The sequence below is a fragment of the Macrosteles quadrilineatus genome, unplaced genomic scaffold (genome assembly GCF_028750875.1).
Source record: "Macrosteles quadrilineatus isolate MER2022 unplaced genomic scaffold, UCM_ALF_1.0 Scaffold_9__3_contigs__length_116548681, whole genome shotgun sequence".
Lineage (NCBI taxonomy): Eukaryota > Metazoa > Arthropoda > Insecta > Hemiptera > Cicadellidae > Macrosteles > Macrosteles quadrilineatus.
Genome location: NW_026542602.1, coordinates 104,930,374 through 104,947,983, shown reverse-complemented (window position 1 = coordinate 104,947,983; position 17,610 = coordinate 104,930,374). Strand labels below are relative to the sequence as shown.

The window sequence follows — 17,610 nt, the reverse complement described above, 5'->3', positions numbered from 1 at the left end:
GGACGTAGAAACTTGGTAGAGGTGTCCAAAGAAAGGTCTTGGTCTCTAGATGAGTTACCAAAAGAAAAACTAAGTGAATCCTGTTAGGGCTCTGCCCCAGAAGCCTTTAAAGATCCCTCCACAGATTTGTTTTCATTTTGTCCATGTGGATAATACTTTTTAATGAAACAGCTGTTAATTTTTGAATTAATTGTATTTTAAACAACACATATTTATTGGGAGTTACTGAATTGTCCAAAAGAAGTATTTGCAATGTTATTTTCTGATTTTAAAATTGATTTCCTACTGTATGTCATATTTTGCAATATAACGTTCCATTACGAAATCAGTAGAAAATCCTTTTATCACAGTAACTCTCATTTAACATTTATTTCTTATTGAACTATCTTATATCTATTGTACGGGTTGGTGTCTGCCTTTTTCACCACTTTTGGCTATATTTTCTCATATTATTCTAGACAGATCATCATAGGTTCGTGAGATTGGTCATACATGTTTTCAATCATTGGAAAAATCTTCGATTTTGTAATACAATACAAAATAATACAAGTGCAGAAGTGTCTTTTAGCTTTAACATTAACCCCACAACCGATTTCTCAAAACTATACTAGAGGGTAATTCATTGGCACAGAAGTACGATATGAACTGATGCGACGTGTCGAAGGAAAAATCAAACTTACACTGTGAGGACCTCCCTTTCAAGTTAGAACGTGTCTCCTCAACAAGCAGACATTTTCTCTCAAATAAAATCATAGATTAATCCTTATTACACTGATGAAATCGGGGAAGTTTTTAACTAAAAAAAGATCCACCAATACGATTTTAATACTGTTTAAAGGTTCTTCCAAAGTATGGGAAATATTTTATTCGTTGAATGATCAACCATATTTGGTAACTAACGCAATTAATATCATTATTGTTTTTACACTTATTTACTCTTTAAACAATGTTAAATGCTCAAAATATGTATAATTTTACTCAATTTATCGCAGTTAGATGAATTAGCGTAAGCCTTGAAAGTAACCGTCGATTTCGACGGGTTTCACCTAGTGATAATATGTCATAGAACTATGATAGTGTAATACCGGCCTTAGGTTGGTATAGCAGCGAGTTTTCTTACCATAGCAATAACATGGCTTCTAACTAGGTTGGTATAGCAGTGAGTTTTCTTATCCAATAACATGGCTTCTTTATAACTCACACCTCACGCAAACATGGCGGCTGGCGACACGCATCTTTGACATTCAGTGCTACCTCCAGTTAGAATTATAGCTCAGTGCCTGACACATACTTTCTCCCATTAGCTTGTGAAAAACGTTTATCAAGAGCAACGATCACATAGATTTCTAAGACCAATTAGGGCACGCCTATCTAACTACTAACTAACATTCAAGCTTTCAAGCAGCTGCCGCCAGGTCCGCCATCTAGCCATCTAGGCTCGGTTCACACGAGCGACTTATCTAGCTGACTAGGCTAAGGCTGTGACTAGGTAAGCCCGACTGGGTAGCAGACCACGGGATACACCGGTTCTCACGAGCGACATGTCCATTGTCCACGAACTAGATGAAAATATCGATATCAAAACCACTCGGATCCATCAGTGGTGCACAATGAGAACAAAGGGAAGAATGCGAGCTGCAACGCGACTACCCGATCGCTCGTGTGAACGCTGACGCTCCCATAAGGCTACATGTACTGCTACGCCACTCACTAGAGCGGGTGACTGGGTAGCTGCCATGAGTGACTGGGAATCGGAATCGGGGCCCGACTATGTTTTGGGACACCAAGCTCGAACGCGGCTAGCTACAGTTCGGCCAAAACTTCTGTGCGCGTGGACGGGTTGCTACTAGCCGAACTAAAACATACGGGTACCGGCTATTAGCAGTGCTAGGTGTAGTGGCGACTGGCGAGTGAGTAGCAAGACACAAATGTTTTCACAAAAGTACCCCCGGCAACCCCCTCGCCTAGACTCAACCAGATCTGGTCGCGCGCACACAAACTTTGTCGTGTGAACCGGCCTTACTGTAGGATAGAAGCGCTAGATGCCGATGAAAACTGCACCAAAACTCATTGTTCGCTTTAAAATAACTTGACATTTAGCCTACTTAGACTAGGTAAATCGTTGAAACTTCGTATGAGAGATGTCAATAAGTCTAGGACACTATTGGTTCTAATTAAAAGCTTTTAAGAGTTAATATTTTCTATTTTAAATCTTGTAATTGTTGCAGCAATGGGGGGTTGCACTATTGATAGCAAATCTCCCATAGGGAATAAGCTATTACCGTAGGTCTCATGGTAGGACCTGGACCCAGGACACGAGTTCGCGAACCAGCATGATCTGACCATGGGACCGGGTTTTATAGGTTTTTCTAGTTTTTCATACTCACAGAACATGAAATTTCCCAATTTCTCTTTAGACCATTTTAAAGAGCTCAAAAATCAAATAATTTAGTATTTTAAAGTGTTTTTGTATGGGTTTTGGATAAAATGCAAGAAATTGTAAATTTAAAATTACCATGTCATTCTTATGGAGAATAAGTAAACTGTTGTTGTAGTTTGCTTGTTTATGTATATATTTTGATCTAACTTGTAAAATCTATTTCTTTTATACTAAGCTATTAATTTTTTACTAAAAATGCACTTTATTACCCTTCCTGTAGCAGCAAACCTAGGTAATCATTATACCTAATGTTATTAAAATAGATTTAATTGAAAATCAAATTAGGCAAATGGAAATTTGCTTAGTCTGCAGGTTTGCTGTGGTAGCGGTATTTTTATAATTCACATTAATTTTAATGAAAACCGGTTTCATGGCTACATTTAATTTTCTGTTTTTTATGGGGGTTTAAGGGAAAATAACATAAGTTACAATACCTTTTGAACCGTTATGTTTAAGGAAATGGTACCAATTTGTTCAGAATTTAAAGGACCATAACATTCCAATAATTGTAATCAAAACTGGTTTTTTTTTCTAAAATCTGATTTTTTAAATGAGAAAATAATATAAGTCACAATAACTTTTGAATCGTAAATTTTGCGGAAATGGTATTTGTACAATTTTGTTAACCAAGTGTTGTAAAACTATTTAAGTTGGAGGAAAATAAAACTTATACAAGAATTTGTGTACAAAAGCTTCTTTAATATAGAGAAATATACAAATCACAATTAAAATACTGAAAAGTATAGTTTCCTTTCAGAAAGTATACAGTTTTATACTGACATACTACGCTGTCAGGCGATCGTACTACAATATAACTTCACACGTTAATTTACAATTATTATGTATATTAGTGTTCTTTGCTATTTATTACATTCAAGACAATTGACCATTATTCACAAACTTAACAACTACAACAGACGAAATTACAAATTTGCTAAATTAACTCCTCCAAACAGAAAAATTTGAAAAATAAAATGGCAAAATTAACTGGCCACAGATTAACTATATGGATTAATTATTCTTAGGAATCATACTTCCTGTTTAAACACAAGACTCAAGAAACCGAGGATGATACAATTTATCGGAATAGTAAATTCGCAACTCAGGTTATAAGTACACAACTTAAGTTATTGCTTGTTTTCAAATTAAAATAAAGAACTTAATAATTAAAAGGCAGCATTGGTTTGTTTGAAAGACACTTCGTTATGGTGGAACACTGTTTTAAAAATCGGCTTCTGTAGCAAAGACGTTCTCGCTTCTCTCATCCATCACTCCACTTTTCTTGTACTCTCCAACTCGTTTTTCAAAAAAGTTTGTCTTTCCTTCCAGTGAAATGTTTTCCATGAAGTCAAATGGGTTTTCTGAGTTGTAGACCTGCAAAGAACCAACATGATTTATTATTTGAAACAATTACTAAGTATTGTTTGTTACTTAATAAATAGAAAAATAAATATTTCATAAGTCAACCTAGCTTAAGTGAAACAAATTTAGTTTTTTTTAAGTACTCCAAAATTAGTCAAAGACAAATGATATTTAAGTGTAAAAAAATACTAAATTAACTTGATATACACTACGAACAAGACGTTAGGCCTAATGCATTGGTTTGTGAACAAAATAAGCAGCAATTCAAGCCATAAACTTGATGATAAACTTATTCAATCCATAAACTTGAACTTGTTGATACTGTTTCTTGTAAAACTATGGCCCTTAACTAATTTCCCAACTTTGTATTTAAACTAAGTGATATTTATAATACAACCGTAAAAAATCCAGCTAAAGTGAAATATCTCACTAACCTTTGAGCACTTGAGTTCATAGAGAAGGCGGTCAGCCACGTACTCAATGTACTGCTTCATGAGGTCGCAGTTCATTCCGATGAGACTGACTGGAAGCGCAGCCGTGAGAAACTCCTGTTCTATGACCACAGCCTCCTTGACTATAGACTGTACTCGCTCCTCGGACGGCTTCTGAACCAGGTGCTTGAACATGAGGCAGGCAAAGTCACAGTGCAAGCCCTGGAAATAAGTATAATTAGATGTTATACACACAAAATGAAAATGTATATATTTTTAGGTTGGCCTCTTTAAATTTGCATTTGCCTGTCCACATAGGCCTCGAGTCAGCTAATAAAGAAAGAAAAGGTAAGGGGAAAGTGGCATGGTACAAGACTTAAGTGTAGTGGTAAAATTTAGTCGCAGGCACTAGGACGTAAACCCCCTCTGCCACAAATTTTTGTAGCCTGTCCCACTAACTACTATTGAGGTAAAGACATACATTTTCCTAAACTTATTTAGTTAAATTTCTCCATAAACTGTAGGACAACAGATTGTAACACACCCCGATAAAAAAACATTTAAAAAATGTATGAAATGTATATTTACAACACCCATATAAAATGTGAACTAAATTAACACCATTTCCACAGCTAAAATTTAGATCAAAAAGATTAAGGTACAAACCTCATCACGGGAAATTAGTTCGTTGCTAAAGGTCAAACCAGGCATGAGCCCTCGTTTCTTCAGCCAAAAGATGGAAGCAAAGCTGCCGGAGAAGAAAATCCCTTCAACAGCTGCAAACGCGACAACTCGCTCACCAAACGTAGCCGTATCACTGGCAATCCACTGCAGAGCCCAGTCAGCTTTGCGCTTTACACAAGGCATTGTTTCGATTGCGTTGAACAGAAACTCCCTAGAGCAAAAGAAATCATGAGAACCAGTAATCAAATTTAAAACAGACAATGAAAATGTGAATTAGCTAAAACTGTGAGTTCACAGCCAAAAGATATTTTTACCAAAAGATATAAAAAATGAATGTAATAGTAGGAAGTTCCACTTTAAACTAAAGAAATTCCTAGTAGAAAAAGCAATTTACTCCTTTGAGGGATTTTACAATTTAAAATATTGTAAATAGACAATTCATTGTAGGCCTACTTGTACATTTTTGAATAAATTTATGAATACATTTATAATATTTATGAACATCTGTACTGAAATGTCGCAAAAAATTCCAAAAACCGGTGTTTTATTGGAAATTAAAAATATGTAGGCAAAAAAAATGACGTAGGATAGTTTTGAACTAGGTAAGTGATCATCTACTAAGGCAATAATAATTTAAAAAAAGAAAAAAATAGAAAAAGTTCTCCCATCCTCCACTTTGATATTTTGAAGTTGATTAACCAGCCAGAAAATTTACTTAATTAATTAATTATATGTTGAAACCGTCTAGTTTGACGCTAACTACAATATGTAATAAATATATACATTACTTCAGGAGTTTATTGTCTATGAACACGGGAGACAATGATATGTCCACTATGTCCAGACAAGCACCAGAAATTATCAGAATTTTGCTGAGATAAAAAGAAGACGATGATGTCTACATGAGCGTAGGAAACAATTAGGATTTGCTACGATCACAGGAGACGATGAAGTCCATACAGCTGTGGGAGAAGGTAAGAATTTTGCCAGAGACGTTATACATACAGGAACACAGGGGATAATCGGAATTTTTAATTGCTGCATAATTTTTTTCTTTACTGAAAAAACACCCCGTTACCCCAAAATTACCCAATGGAAGAGAGGGGTTAGTAAAGTAACCAATTCATCTAGAAAATTTGGTAAAATTAAAAATAAGAATGGTATTGATATCGAGAATTGATAAATTTTGGTATCGACACATCATCACTAGTTATCAGTCAACAGGAAGGTTTAGTCGTGACAGTGTCTCTTCTTTAACTGCACTCACCTCTCCTTGGAGTCCTTGATGTACGTGTCGATCAGTAGACTGTACATTTCGGAGTGTATGTTCTCCATTGCGATCTGGAAGCCGTAGAAACATCTTGCTTCGGTAACCTGCACCTCCTGACTGAACCTACGGATCAAATTAGAACATTACAAATCCGTAGGTTAAAGATGTAACGTAAAGAACAAAGGCCAACGTGTCGTCTGGAGCAGGCTTACCTGACTTGACTAGGAGAGTCCACCCAAGCACAAGAAATATAACAACTTCCCAATATACACAACAGTTAGAATAATTTACTGTCCCTGACATAATCGTTAACTATGGAAGGTTTAGTTGGGAAGAGAGGTTTTGGTAGGGAAGGGATACAGTTTTTTTACTAGGAATTAAAAATTCTATGATCTTGATGGATACACTTGAATTACTTTTTCTAACCACTGCTACAAATCTGCAGATTAGATAAATTTAGAGACAATTTTTAGATTTTTATAAAAACTATCTTATGGTAAAAGGAGTTGGATCCATATCATGAATAGTTTACAAATAATGCTGGCTAAACTAGAACTTAGATCACTGCTACAAAAAATAAAAATCATTGTTTTTACTGCACAAAAATTGCTTCTCCCCAATCCAACAAAGAGAGGATTGATAAATTCCCAAGTTCTAATGGTATTATTTCTTATTTTTTGGTGAAGTTGTAGGGAAAAAAATTGAACTCAAATATTTTAGTGATTTATAAAGTTTTAAATTCCATTTTTCAGCCCCTGAACTGCTTAGTATAGACTAAAATAAAACATACCTCGTCTTACAGTTCAAATAGTGTGTTTTTTAATCCACTACATGTTTCGCCATGTTGGCATTTTCAAGTGGTACACAGAAACATTGAAATATTGAAACATTATACCATTCAATTGGACTTGTCAACTTGTAGAAATTTACGTGTAAATGTAAATTCCTACAACTTGACAAGTCCAATTAGGATGGTATAATGTTTCAATGTTTCTGTTTACCACTTTGAAAATGCCAACATGGCGAAACATGTAGTGGATTAAAAAAACAAACTATTTGAACTGCAAGACGAAGTATGTTTGATTTTAGTCTATAAAGTTTTAGTGAAATTGCACTGAAACAATTTAACTCTATCACTACCATGTAAGCCTCCCATAGAACCTATTACTACAGTTTCTCAACCTTTTGAAAAAAAAAATGTTAGTGTAACCCTCCGAGTGTCCATAGTTTAGGCCTTAATGTCCGCCTATTTTTGGCGCATTTGCAAGGTTTTATTAAAACGGATCTGAAAAGCTTAAAACAATGTTAATTCTACTGTTCTATATACCATTTTGTTTGGAAAATCATGGGCTTCAATATCATACATAAAACCTAAGGAATATTTGTTTCAACAAAAATTTTTTAGGTAAAAATAAAAATTATTTTGGAAAAATTGAAAAAAAAAATAAGTTCGCACTCAATGAAATTGTATAAATTATAGGCCTATAAATATTTGAAAATAGCCACTTTGTTCTAAATTTTATGAGGGTTACAAATATATAATAATATAAGGAAGTAGATTTGCAAATAAATAAGTTATGGGCAAAAAACAGATTTCAGTACATAGCGTTTAGCTAAGAATGCATAGCCTAACCATAGCTAGGAATCTGGCTGATAATTTACATCAATATCACTACCTACTTCTTCAAGATCATCAACCAGCCCTTCAAAATCACTTAAATCTTCTTATAATGCACCACGTATATCACTACTTTTGATTTTTAACACTAAAACAATGATAAACATAATAAAACACATCAGTCATCGGTCCGAGGTTAACTAACCTGTTTACAAATACGCACGTCAGCTGTCTGCTACAATTACGATCGGCTCGGAGAACATAAAGCACTTAGAGACAGACCTCTGGAGAAAGCTTATAATCTAACGAAAAGAACGATACCTAACTCGATCCAGTTCAATCCGATTTTGTCAGTCATAGAGCCTTCGCCGTAAACAGTGTTCGTGAGTCGCTGCAGCGACGCATGACACTACACAAAGTGTGCTACGCGTCGCTGCAGCGACGCATGACACTCGGAGGGGTAAACTCGGCGCTCAGCAACGGCACAGAGAAAAATGTGGAGTGTTTGTGAGTATTAATGAAATATTAAGAGAGAAAATAATTAAACCATGTTAACAAGAAGAATAGAAAGGAATATTTATTTTTACAATATTATTAATCATTTTAAAATCATCAGCTGTTCTAAACAGGCTAAAGAAAACTTAGGTGTAAGAACTGAACAAATACATCTAGACTGTAATAGTTTTTTAATGGAAAGTACATAAAATAAGTCTAACTAGGTGAACCCGTGTTAATTCGCAAGAATAATAAATTAGGATATTTTGAATGTTTGGATGAAAATTATTTGGTATTAAAGCTAATCAATGACAGAAAAATAAAGCTACATATAAAACATGTTTTAAATAATTAAGATAAATGTTTACAACTCTTTAAAAACGACATTAGTTTTATGGATGGAACTTTCACCGTCAACAAATTGTTTCTCTGTTTCTGTAATGAAAACCCTTGTTGAGTCGAAGCTTTTTGCACGACTGAGTGCAATATATAGTTGCATGCTGCGAGAAGACCGGTTTTGGGAGCTTCAGTGCAACCTTCATAAAGGTTTGTCCCTGACTTTCTTTTGTTTATCGTAATTGCATATACAACGCAGATAGGAAACTGGTATCGTGTGAGTTAAATGGGAAAACCATTAGGATTTTAGGTTTTTCATTAGCCTGTGTTCTGGTGTCCTTACAGTATTGAAAAGCCTCATTTCCCTAGAATGTGGTGATAAAATTAGTTTACAAAACCAAAAACACCATTTTGAACGATTTTGTTTCTACAAGGGTTAGGGAGCTGAAATTTTCCCAGAATATTTTCAAAACTTACTTTATTAACATTAAATGTGCAAGGTTTCAACATTTTTGGTGCATAAATGGGCAAGTAATATAAAATCAAATGTTTAAAGCTCTTCGTGGGACACCCTGTATACAAAATATGGTAGTGATGATTGATTTTGATTGAACACTTTCAAACCCAATAAGAAAATGACAAGAATCTCAATGGTGTCCCTACTTATTAGCTATTGAAAATTCGGGCCAAGAAGTTTCTAAAAAGTACAACTGGAGTTAAAACGTATTTATTCGTTAATTCGCTAGTATTTATATTATCACATTTTCCCTTATAAATATGACTCTTCATAAGTATTCATCACTGCTTTCTTACAATTATTTAAAATACTTATATCGTCTTCAATTTTCCTTAAGAATTTAGGAAATCAGAACTTGAATAGGCTATAATAGTTTAATTTTTATTTTTATTTTTGGTAAATGAAAATGCAACGATTTTTCATTCAAAAACTAGTTTTGGATAGATACAGTTAGGTTTGGTTAGGGTAGATTACCTGACCTACCCTAACCAACAATTTTAAAGCTAATTGTAATTTGGTTTTATTCAGTAGACAAGCACAACTGTCAACAACCCAAATTTGTGTCTCAACCATTAATCACAGAGGATAGGTCTATAAGATTATATAACAGTTGATGAAAAGAGTAAATTTTACAGCCAAATAAATGGAAAAGTGTAACTACCTCATTAGCCTGGAAAAGTGTAAGTGTAATTACCTCTCAACAAGGTTCTCGTTGACGATGCCATCAGAGGCTGCAAAGAAAGCAAGCACATGGGAGATAAAATGGCGTTCTCCTTCGTTCAGTTTCTCCCAATCGGGTATGTCCTGTAAAAATCATAATTTAGTTAGATATCATACTGCCAAAACTTACATGTTTGATAAATTATTATTATAAAAAGGCACAGTGAGATTGTTTGAGACAGAACAATTCCTGGGATTTTACAATGCCGTTCTTTACACATAGAAGCGACATATACAATAAAAACTGGGACTAGGAATGATTAGCGATTAAACAATTTTTACTGCATAACTACTGATCGAACAAAGTATCTATTAACTAAACTGGATCATGTGTTAGGGGTCATTTTTGTGGTTACACAGATGTAACCTAAACAATACAAACAACAAAAGGCTAAAATAAGTCTTTTTTAGACATGTTTAGGCTATAATATAAACTAAAAATAAATAATACATTACTACTATTTATGTTTCAGTACTTTAAAAAAAGATTCACCGCTAGAAAACAACTTTAATAAATGGGAAGTTACGTTACATTATGTAATAAATCATTGAGTAAATCTTAATGGGGCGGCTTGCTGTTCAATGACTAGCACTCACGTAATCTCCAAGATAAAAAGTGTAAATAAACAGATATGTTGTAATTTTGAATTGAAACGTATGTTGTTATAATTATGTGTATTTTTATTATTGAAAAAAAATATATGATAAAATATACCTAGAGCAGAGCCTATTGATATTTTATAAATATATATATTGATATGTAGGCCTATATATTGAGCAAAAATATTAATAATAATAATAAGAATTCTTTGTTTACTATTGGTACAGCAACTCGTTTTATCAATACTAGTGTACCTGTTGCTCGAATTCGAGCAATTGCGAAGTATTGCAGGCGTTATTTTAAAACTATAGTATAAGGTTTTGCTGTCAGACAATAATTTATAGAGAGACACATTTTGTTAAACTTTAAAAAACTAATCTTAAACTCTTAAAGTAAAGCAACTAATAATTGAAGATGAGTTACAAATAATCTGCATTTATTTAAACAAACCTTATCTAAGTTTGTATAAGTTACCTTTGTAAGATCGACTTCTTCTGCCGTCCAGAATGAGGCCTCAGCCTTTTTGTACATAAGCCAGATATCATGATATTCGATGGGGAAAACCACGAACCTGCGCGGATTTTCTCGTAGCAAAGGCTCCAGCTGGGGGTCAAAGGCCGGCTCACTCGTGGCCAGCTTCTTAACAACCTGCATGACAACGCAACTTCATAGTTAAAACAATAACTACCAAGAAAAACTATGGGCCTACACCTTTCTTACAGCAATATTTAAACAACAATTCATCTTCTGTTTTGTTAACTTCACGACAAATGGCATTTAAGAGCACTGTAGTAAGTAGCCTGTGAGTAGTTACCTGCAAAAATATTTAGATTTGTTTATTTCACATGACTTAAACCTCCTGAAGAATTGGGGCGACTTCAAGTTTATGAGCCAGTCTTGTTTTAAATACTGGAAAAATAATTGAGATTTTTATCAGTGTTGTAAATATAATTGCTGTAACTAAAACCATTAGGGCATATAACTATTAAGAGGAATATTTTACAAATTAAGATACATTAATATACAAATTAAAACATTTTGGGTCCATGTTTAAACTATTAAGGGTTGTGAGATTTATTTTTTTATATTTAAAAATAATTGTCATAAGAAATATATTAAGTGTTTTACTTTTAGTTTATTCTGGTTAATCAACCAATAAATTAACTTAAAATAATATAGGCCTATCTTGTTTGATTTAAGAACAATTGTTTTATTTCAATTTGTAGACGTAAAGATGTATTTTGTTTGACATGACCAATGCAAATCTGTTTTTTTAACTTTGGTTGAATAAAGGAGTTATTGAGTTATAATAAAATCAATTCCTATTTAAGATAGGGACGCCACTATGTGCGTATTTTACCATGGTCTAAGTTAATTATGATTAAAAAAGCCATTATGTGTGAGTTACGGTATTAACATATCAAAACTCTGAATAATGCCGAGGCTACCAAAGGCAAAATAGCCTTACATAATGTTATTACTTTAACTTGCCTAAATGGTCTCAATTTGCTTAGTGACAATAAGCTTTTTAAACATAAAAAAATACAAGAAAAATATTCATATTTTGAGTTGTTTTTGTCTCTGGATCACAGAACAAACTATAAAAGGTATAAAATTACCTGAGTACTGCCAGAGTGATCCTGTTGGTCCTTACGGACCCAACCTAACACATTGTTAAACGACAAAATCGACAAAATCAGTTTCCAGTCCAACGCTCTGTATGATACTTTAATAACAAACCAAGAACAGCTGATGAACAAAGAGCCGAGAAGTACAAAGTCCACCGCCCGCCCACCTCCCGTATCGCAGTCATGACTTTAACCTACAACTGTGCGGTCGGACATTGCAAGTTTTTGTCGGTAGGCCTATCCGTAATCGTAAAATGTGTTTATTTATTATGTGTCCGTGTTGTATATTTAAACTTTTGACGACCTTTTCGAAGTGATAGATGTGTTTCTTGTACAAGATCTGATGATGAGGACTTAAGCTCCTCGAAACGCTTAATCCGTAAGGACCAACAGGATCACTCTGGCAGTACTCAGGTAATTTTATACCTTTTAAGAAAAATATATTTCAATCACTCGTTAAAAGCATTATCTTAATGCTGTGATAGACTATAAACAACGATACAAACGACAAAAAAGCTGAATACATTAAGATGTTAGGCCACCAGTTAAAACCTCTACATTTTCCACTTTAATACACCATAGGTAAGGAGTTTAAGTTAAGTTTAGTAAATAAGATAAACGTCATTGTAGTTAGCTATAGGAGAATGTATGAAAGCTATGTTTCGTTATTGAACCCGATTGTTTTTAAAACAAAATTGTATTAAACATGTTTGAAAAACACATAACAACTTAAAAAACAAGTTGTATAGTGTAATGGTTAAGTTTTGGTTGCAATATTATGAAATACATTTTGTCAAGGATGGATTCATTAATGCCCTTGGCTCCTTGTGGTGGCTTTTGTATGGCTCAGACAGAAGTAGGCCCGAATCAATATCTTAGGTAAGGGCTAGTCTACTGGAGCATTTTGATTTCAGATGCTAGTTAATAAATAGCATAACCTATGATACTTTAAGAAAAAAATAAAAACATGATTTATTGAGCTAAAATGTAAATTATTCATACACTTCCCAAACACAGCAACAACTAATTAAGTTACATAACATCTTGTTAAAAAAATAGCTTTCACTTACTATGGAGTTATAATATTTACATAACTAAACAACAGAATTCCTTCCTAGATCATTTTGCTGACTAAATTTACTACAAATGCTGTAGGCTATAATATTTACCAAATGTACCTACCTAAAACTATACTAACAATATCTAACCTACAAACATCAGATGTAACTTGACATCTTTTTTTATCTTGATTTAGTAAAAAAAATTCATGATAACTAAGAAACCAACTGAGGCAGGGTCACTGGATTGCATACTACCTTTTTCCTAAGATCTACATAAAACATGCGGTACAGTAACTTAAAAGAATGTAGACTGAACATTAAAATATGATTGTTAGTGTACTTGCTTTTAAATTAAAATACCCCCGCTGCAGCGAACCTGCACATAATACGCGAATTTACGTTTACCTGATTGGAGTTCCCCTCAAATTTATTTCCCTAAGGAAATAAATAAATAAATTTTGCTGAATTTATTTCCTCGAAGGTATTTTCCAAAAATTCTCCCTGAGGAATATCATTTCATCCGGTTTTTAATTTCAACTTTTAACACTTGGAATCAAATTTGGGGGGTGTCTACCAGTCGATCACGCAAAATTTCAGTGACTTCGGGTGGTGGTAGGGGGGGGGGGGGACAACGCACACAATAAAGAAAATGCACAACCTTTGGAACCAAAATCAAATTCTCTTCTATGAACATGTGATAGTCAAGCATGTACAATATTTTGTGCTGTAACAATTTGAGCTGGTTGCCTGCTCCTAAAATATTTTCACTCTCACTGATTATGTACAGTATAATGAATTTTATCATTGTCTGTAGCATGGGACAAAACAAAAGACAGGCCTAGAGAACTTATGTCAACAAGGCCTGATTTTTTCTGTGACTTTTGAGACCTTAAAAAAACAGTGAAAATTTGTTTCTTTTCAGTGACTTCCATGAACCCTTAATAAAATCAGTGACTTTTTCCATGATTTCCGTTACCGGTAGGGGCGGTAGGCACCCTGTAATATGCTATGACCTATAACTTAATTTGCTAAAGACCTAGGTTACTATTACCAAAAGGCAGCCTCGGCCAACACAGCTGACCATATCGGAATTAAACATGACGGAATTAAACCGCCTAAAACTAGTCTTTCTGGAGGATTAAGGACAGCTGAGTCCAGTTTCAATCAAAACATCAATTTCAGAATAATAGGGAAGCACTCTACTGTAACCCCTCTATGACCTTGAAGCTATGTTAGTAAAAATATAACTATAAAGGTTACTTACAGTCTTCGCAATCCTGTAAATTGAGCACTAAGGCCGTTTCGGAGATAACTCCATTGTCGGGTATGTAGTCATCATACACTAATCTGAACTATTTACATATTTACATTTTTTACGTGGTTTCTTCATTTTCATTGCGTCAAAGTTTAATAAATAAGTTAGTACATACAATACAAAACACGGACACGACACGAAAACATTAAGGCACGTGCACGGCTAAAAACTGGCGACCGACTGTCAAAGCATTAAACTTAGCAAAATTTACAGACAAAATCAAAACTGTTTTAACAGAAAAAGCATGACTATAATAATGGTACTATACCTCGTCAAGTAATCCAAATGTTGTTTGAGGTTAACAACCTACATGTTTCGCCGTAAATACGGCATCGTCAGGGTTACAAAAACGAAGACATCGATGTCACACGCACACAATAAATACACGAATACGAACATTTACAGAAAGACAAAGTAATCATTTAATTGACATTGATAGGCCTATCACACGCACACGACACGGACGGTCCCGGCGCAGGTAGTAGACTGCAGTGTCAGACTCCTTCCTCGTTGTTGTCCATGTTATCAGTAGGACAAAGGTCAGGTGGCCGGTTATTTTGGTGAATTAGCACATTGAAAATAGAGTGTGACTGGAACTGCAGTTTTTCGTTGAGGATATGTCCACTGGCAGTGTTGTCGTGGTACAATTTGTAAATTTCAAACTCCTCTAACGTGTTTAGTTTAGAAACATGTAGGTTGTTAACCTCAAACAACATTTGGATTACTTGACGAGGTATAGTACCATTATTATAGTCATATAAAGTAATCCAGGGGCCATCAACATGGAATTTAATAGAAAAAGCATATTACACTCTCAAGGAATTTTTCAATGACTCCTGGTAACAGACACCCATTCTCTTATCAACCTCTCCTAACATAATCAGTTCCACCATGTTGTAGCTTTTGTAGGGGTATCTTCCTGGCTAAATCTTAGGTTTTTTATATATTTAGAATTCCTTATTTATTAGAAACCTTGACAATGTACCTGCCTGTGTATTACGTTTGTAATAATTGAATCAGATGTTATGTGCAATAAAGAATTGTCATTTGTCGTACAGTAAAAAAGTGTTGTTTAAGTAGTTAAATCGACCCTATTAAGTTAATAACAATGTACAATAAATGCGCTCATCGCCTGAACAAATTCATTACAGCCTGGACGAGAAGAAATGGGTAGGCTGTGCAGCCTAGTGGTGAGGGTAAGGTAAGAGAGGTTTGGGTTAATCCCCTGCCCGAGCAACAAGAGTTTAGAATTAATTGAACTTGGTACTTTCGTATTATACGGGAGGCAACCCTTAGCCTATACAGCGTGTTACAGCAGTTAGGTTATCATGATTTTGTATGACTCATCTGGTATCGTTCGATACATAAAAAAACAAGAATAGTCCTACAAACATATTTAGGCCCTACCTACTTTGTATGGTTGCCATTTCACCGAAGAGTATTAAAGTATGATAACCCAACCTAACCTAACTGCCGCAGCGCACTGTAAAATAAGTGGCCTCCGTGCAATAAGAAAGTACATTGAACTTTCCTAAAATCAACACTAAGGCCTATATTTGGCGACTTTTAATAACTAGGCCTAATAAGAATGGCGCCCATTCTGTAACTTACTAGGCCTAGGTGGTAACACAACGAGAGTATGGACAAGGATCACTTGAACGAATGAAGATAGATACTTGAATGAAGATAGAAGTACAAGATGACAACCAAGGTGCGAAGCTTACTACGAACGGGCTTACTACTGTACAAGTAACTTAGGCTATGTTAAATAAATCAGAAACCACAAAGGTTAGGGCCTATAGACCAGGACACTTGATTACAAAACTACAACTTTCCTAGGCTACTTACATTGGTTTTGTCTGTCTTAATAATGTTTGTGGTGTCTCTCAGGGCAAGACTGGCCACACTCTTACTAGGACTGAAGGTTGGGTCCACCTGAAACAATGCAAAGTATGGTATTTAAGTTTACAGCATTAAAAAAGTAATATTGCTTGACTTGAATCTTTTGACTTAATTTGCCATTCCTTTCTGCTCAACTACGTACCTTCTTTGTTGAGAGAGGCATTTCACAGTCTTCTGTTAGATTAGCATTTTCCTTGTTGGGGATGTACATTTCAACAGTAGCGTTTGGCATGATTTTGTATAATTAACGAAGGATGTAATAGTAAGAAAAAGAAACTAAATGAAAAGGAACTGTTAGTTTTGGTAGCTAAATTAAACAAATGGTGCATACAACGTGTCGTTGATGCCAATGGAATGAAATGAAACGATGAAAGAAAGAAAACTAGAGGGAAAATAACATAAACTCATAAACATGTCCGTGTCCTTCACGAATAAGTATAGGCTAGCACCAATTACAAAAAAAAATAACTTACACCTTAGTTGATTTTTAATTGTAAGAATTGAAGATTTAAGTTCAAACATCTTATATAGATGAATAAAAAATTTTTTTAAGTTTTCAGTAAATAAAACTAGTAATAATTGATTTCTAGACGTTAATTTGTTCGAAAATATTTTCAGCGGCAAATTCAAACATGGCATTTTAGAGGGAATTTGACATTCGCTTTGTTTAGAGACCAATCATGATTCACGAGAATGAGATGGTAATCAAAAGGGGTTGGATGTTTGAAAGCCAGTAGTATGATATTGATATAATACCATATAAAATCTGGCGAAACATTGATATACGACTCAATTCCATAATATTATTGAAAAATACTTTTCTGAAATATAAAATCTGTTTGTCCAGAAATCCTAAATTTTTGGGATAAAAGAAAAGTACTAGTAGAGGCTTACTACGAATTTTTACCTCTTCTATCATACGCAGCTGCGATTTGGGGACATGAGTGATTTAAAAGAGTCTTAAAATTGCAAAAGAAAACCATCAGAACAGTTTTTAAGAAGCGTCGTAAATTTTCCTGTAAAAAACCTTTGTTAAGAATAAAGTTCTTACTTTTCCGTACATGTATAACTTGAACCGTCTCGTATTTGTTCAGAAAAATGTTGACCTGTTCCAAAATCTGTCTCACTCTATCTCCTGCGGTTTACCTCAGACTTACCTAGACATTGAGATAAGAAGCCGATTCAATATTAGACATCCTAAAACATAGATTTTTTTTAAACCATTTATTT

General features: G+C 34.3%; 1 protein-coding gene across 1 annotated transcript; it reads right to left on the bottom strand.

Annotated features, from left to right (window-relative positions):
* Positions 1-3,139: 3,139 nt before the first annotated feature.
* On the bottom strand, positions 3,140-16,780 carry LOC129004028 (ribonucleoside-diphosphate reductase subunit M2 B-like). Its single transcript, XM_054432401.1, has 8 exons — positions 16,523-16,780; positions 16,327-16,413; positions 10,949-11,122; positions 9,848-9,957; positions 6,185-6,310; positions 4,900-5,128; positions 4,237-4,455; positions 3,140-3,814 (listed from the first exon to the last, which is right to left on the bottom strand). Exons 1-8 carry the CDS (start codon positions 16,610-16,612, stop codon positions 3,662-3,664), a joined length of 1,188 nt encoding a protein of 395 aa, XP_054288376.1. The 5' UTR covers positions 16,613-16,780; the 3' UTR covers positions 3,140-3,661.
* Positions 16,781-17,610: the final 830 nt, after the last annotated feature.

Coding starts and splice junctions, on each gene's coding strand:
- LOC129004028 (XM_054432401.1), bottom strand. CDS start 16,612: ATGCCAAACGCTACTGTTGAAATGTACATCCCCAACAAGGAAAATGCT. Junction 16,414..16,522: donor TGCCTCTCTCAACAAAGAAG/GTACGTAGTTGA, acceptor GCATTGTTTCAG/GTGGACCCAACCTTCAGTCC. Junction 6,311..9,847: donor AACGAGAACCTTGTTGAGAG/GTAATTACACTT, acceptor TTTGATCCGTAG/GTTCAGTCAGGAGGTGCAGG.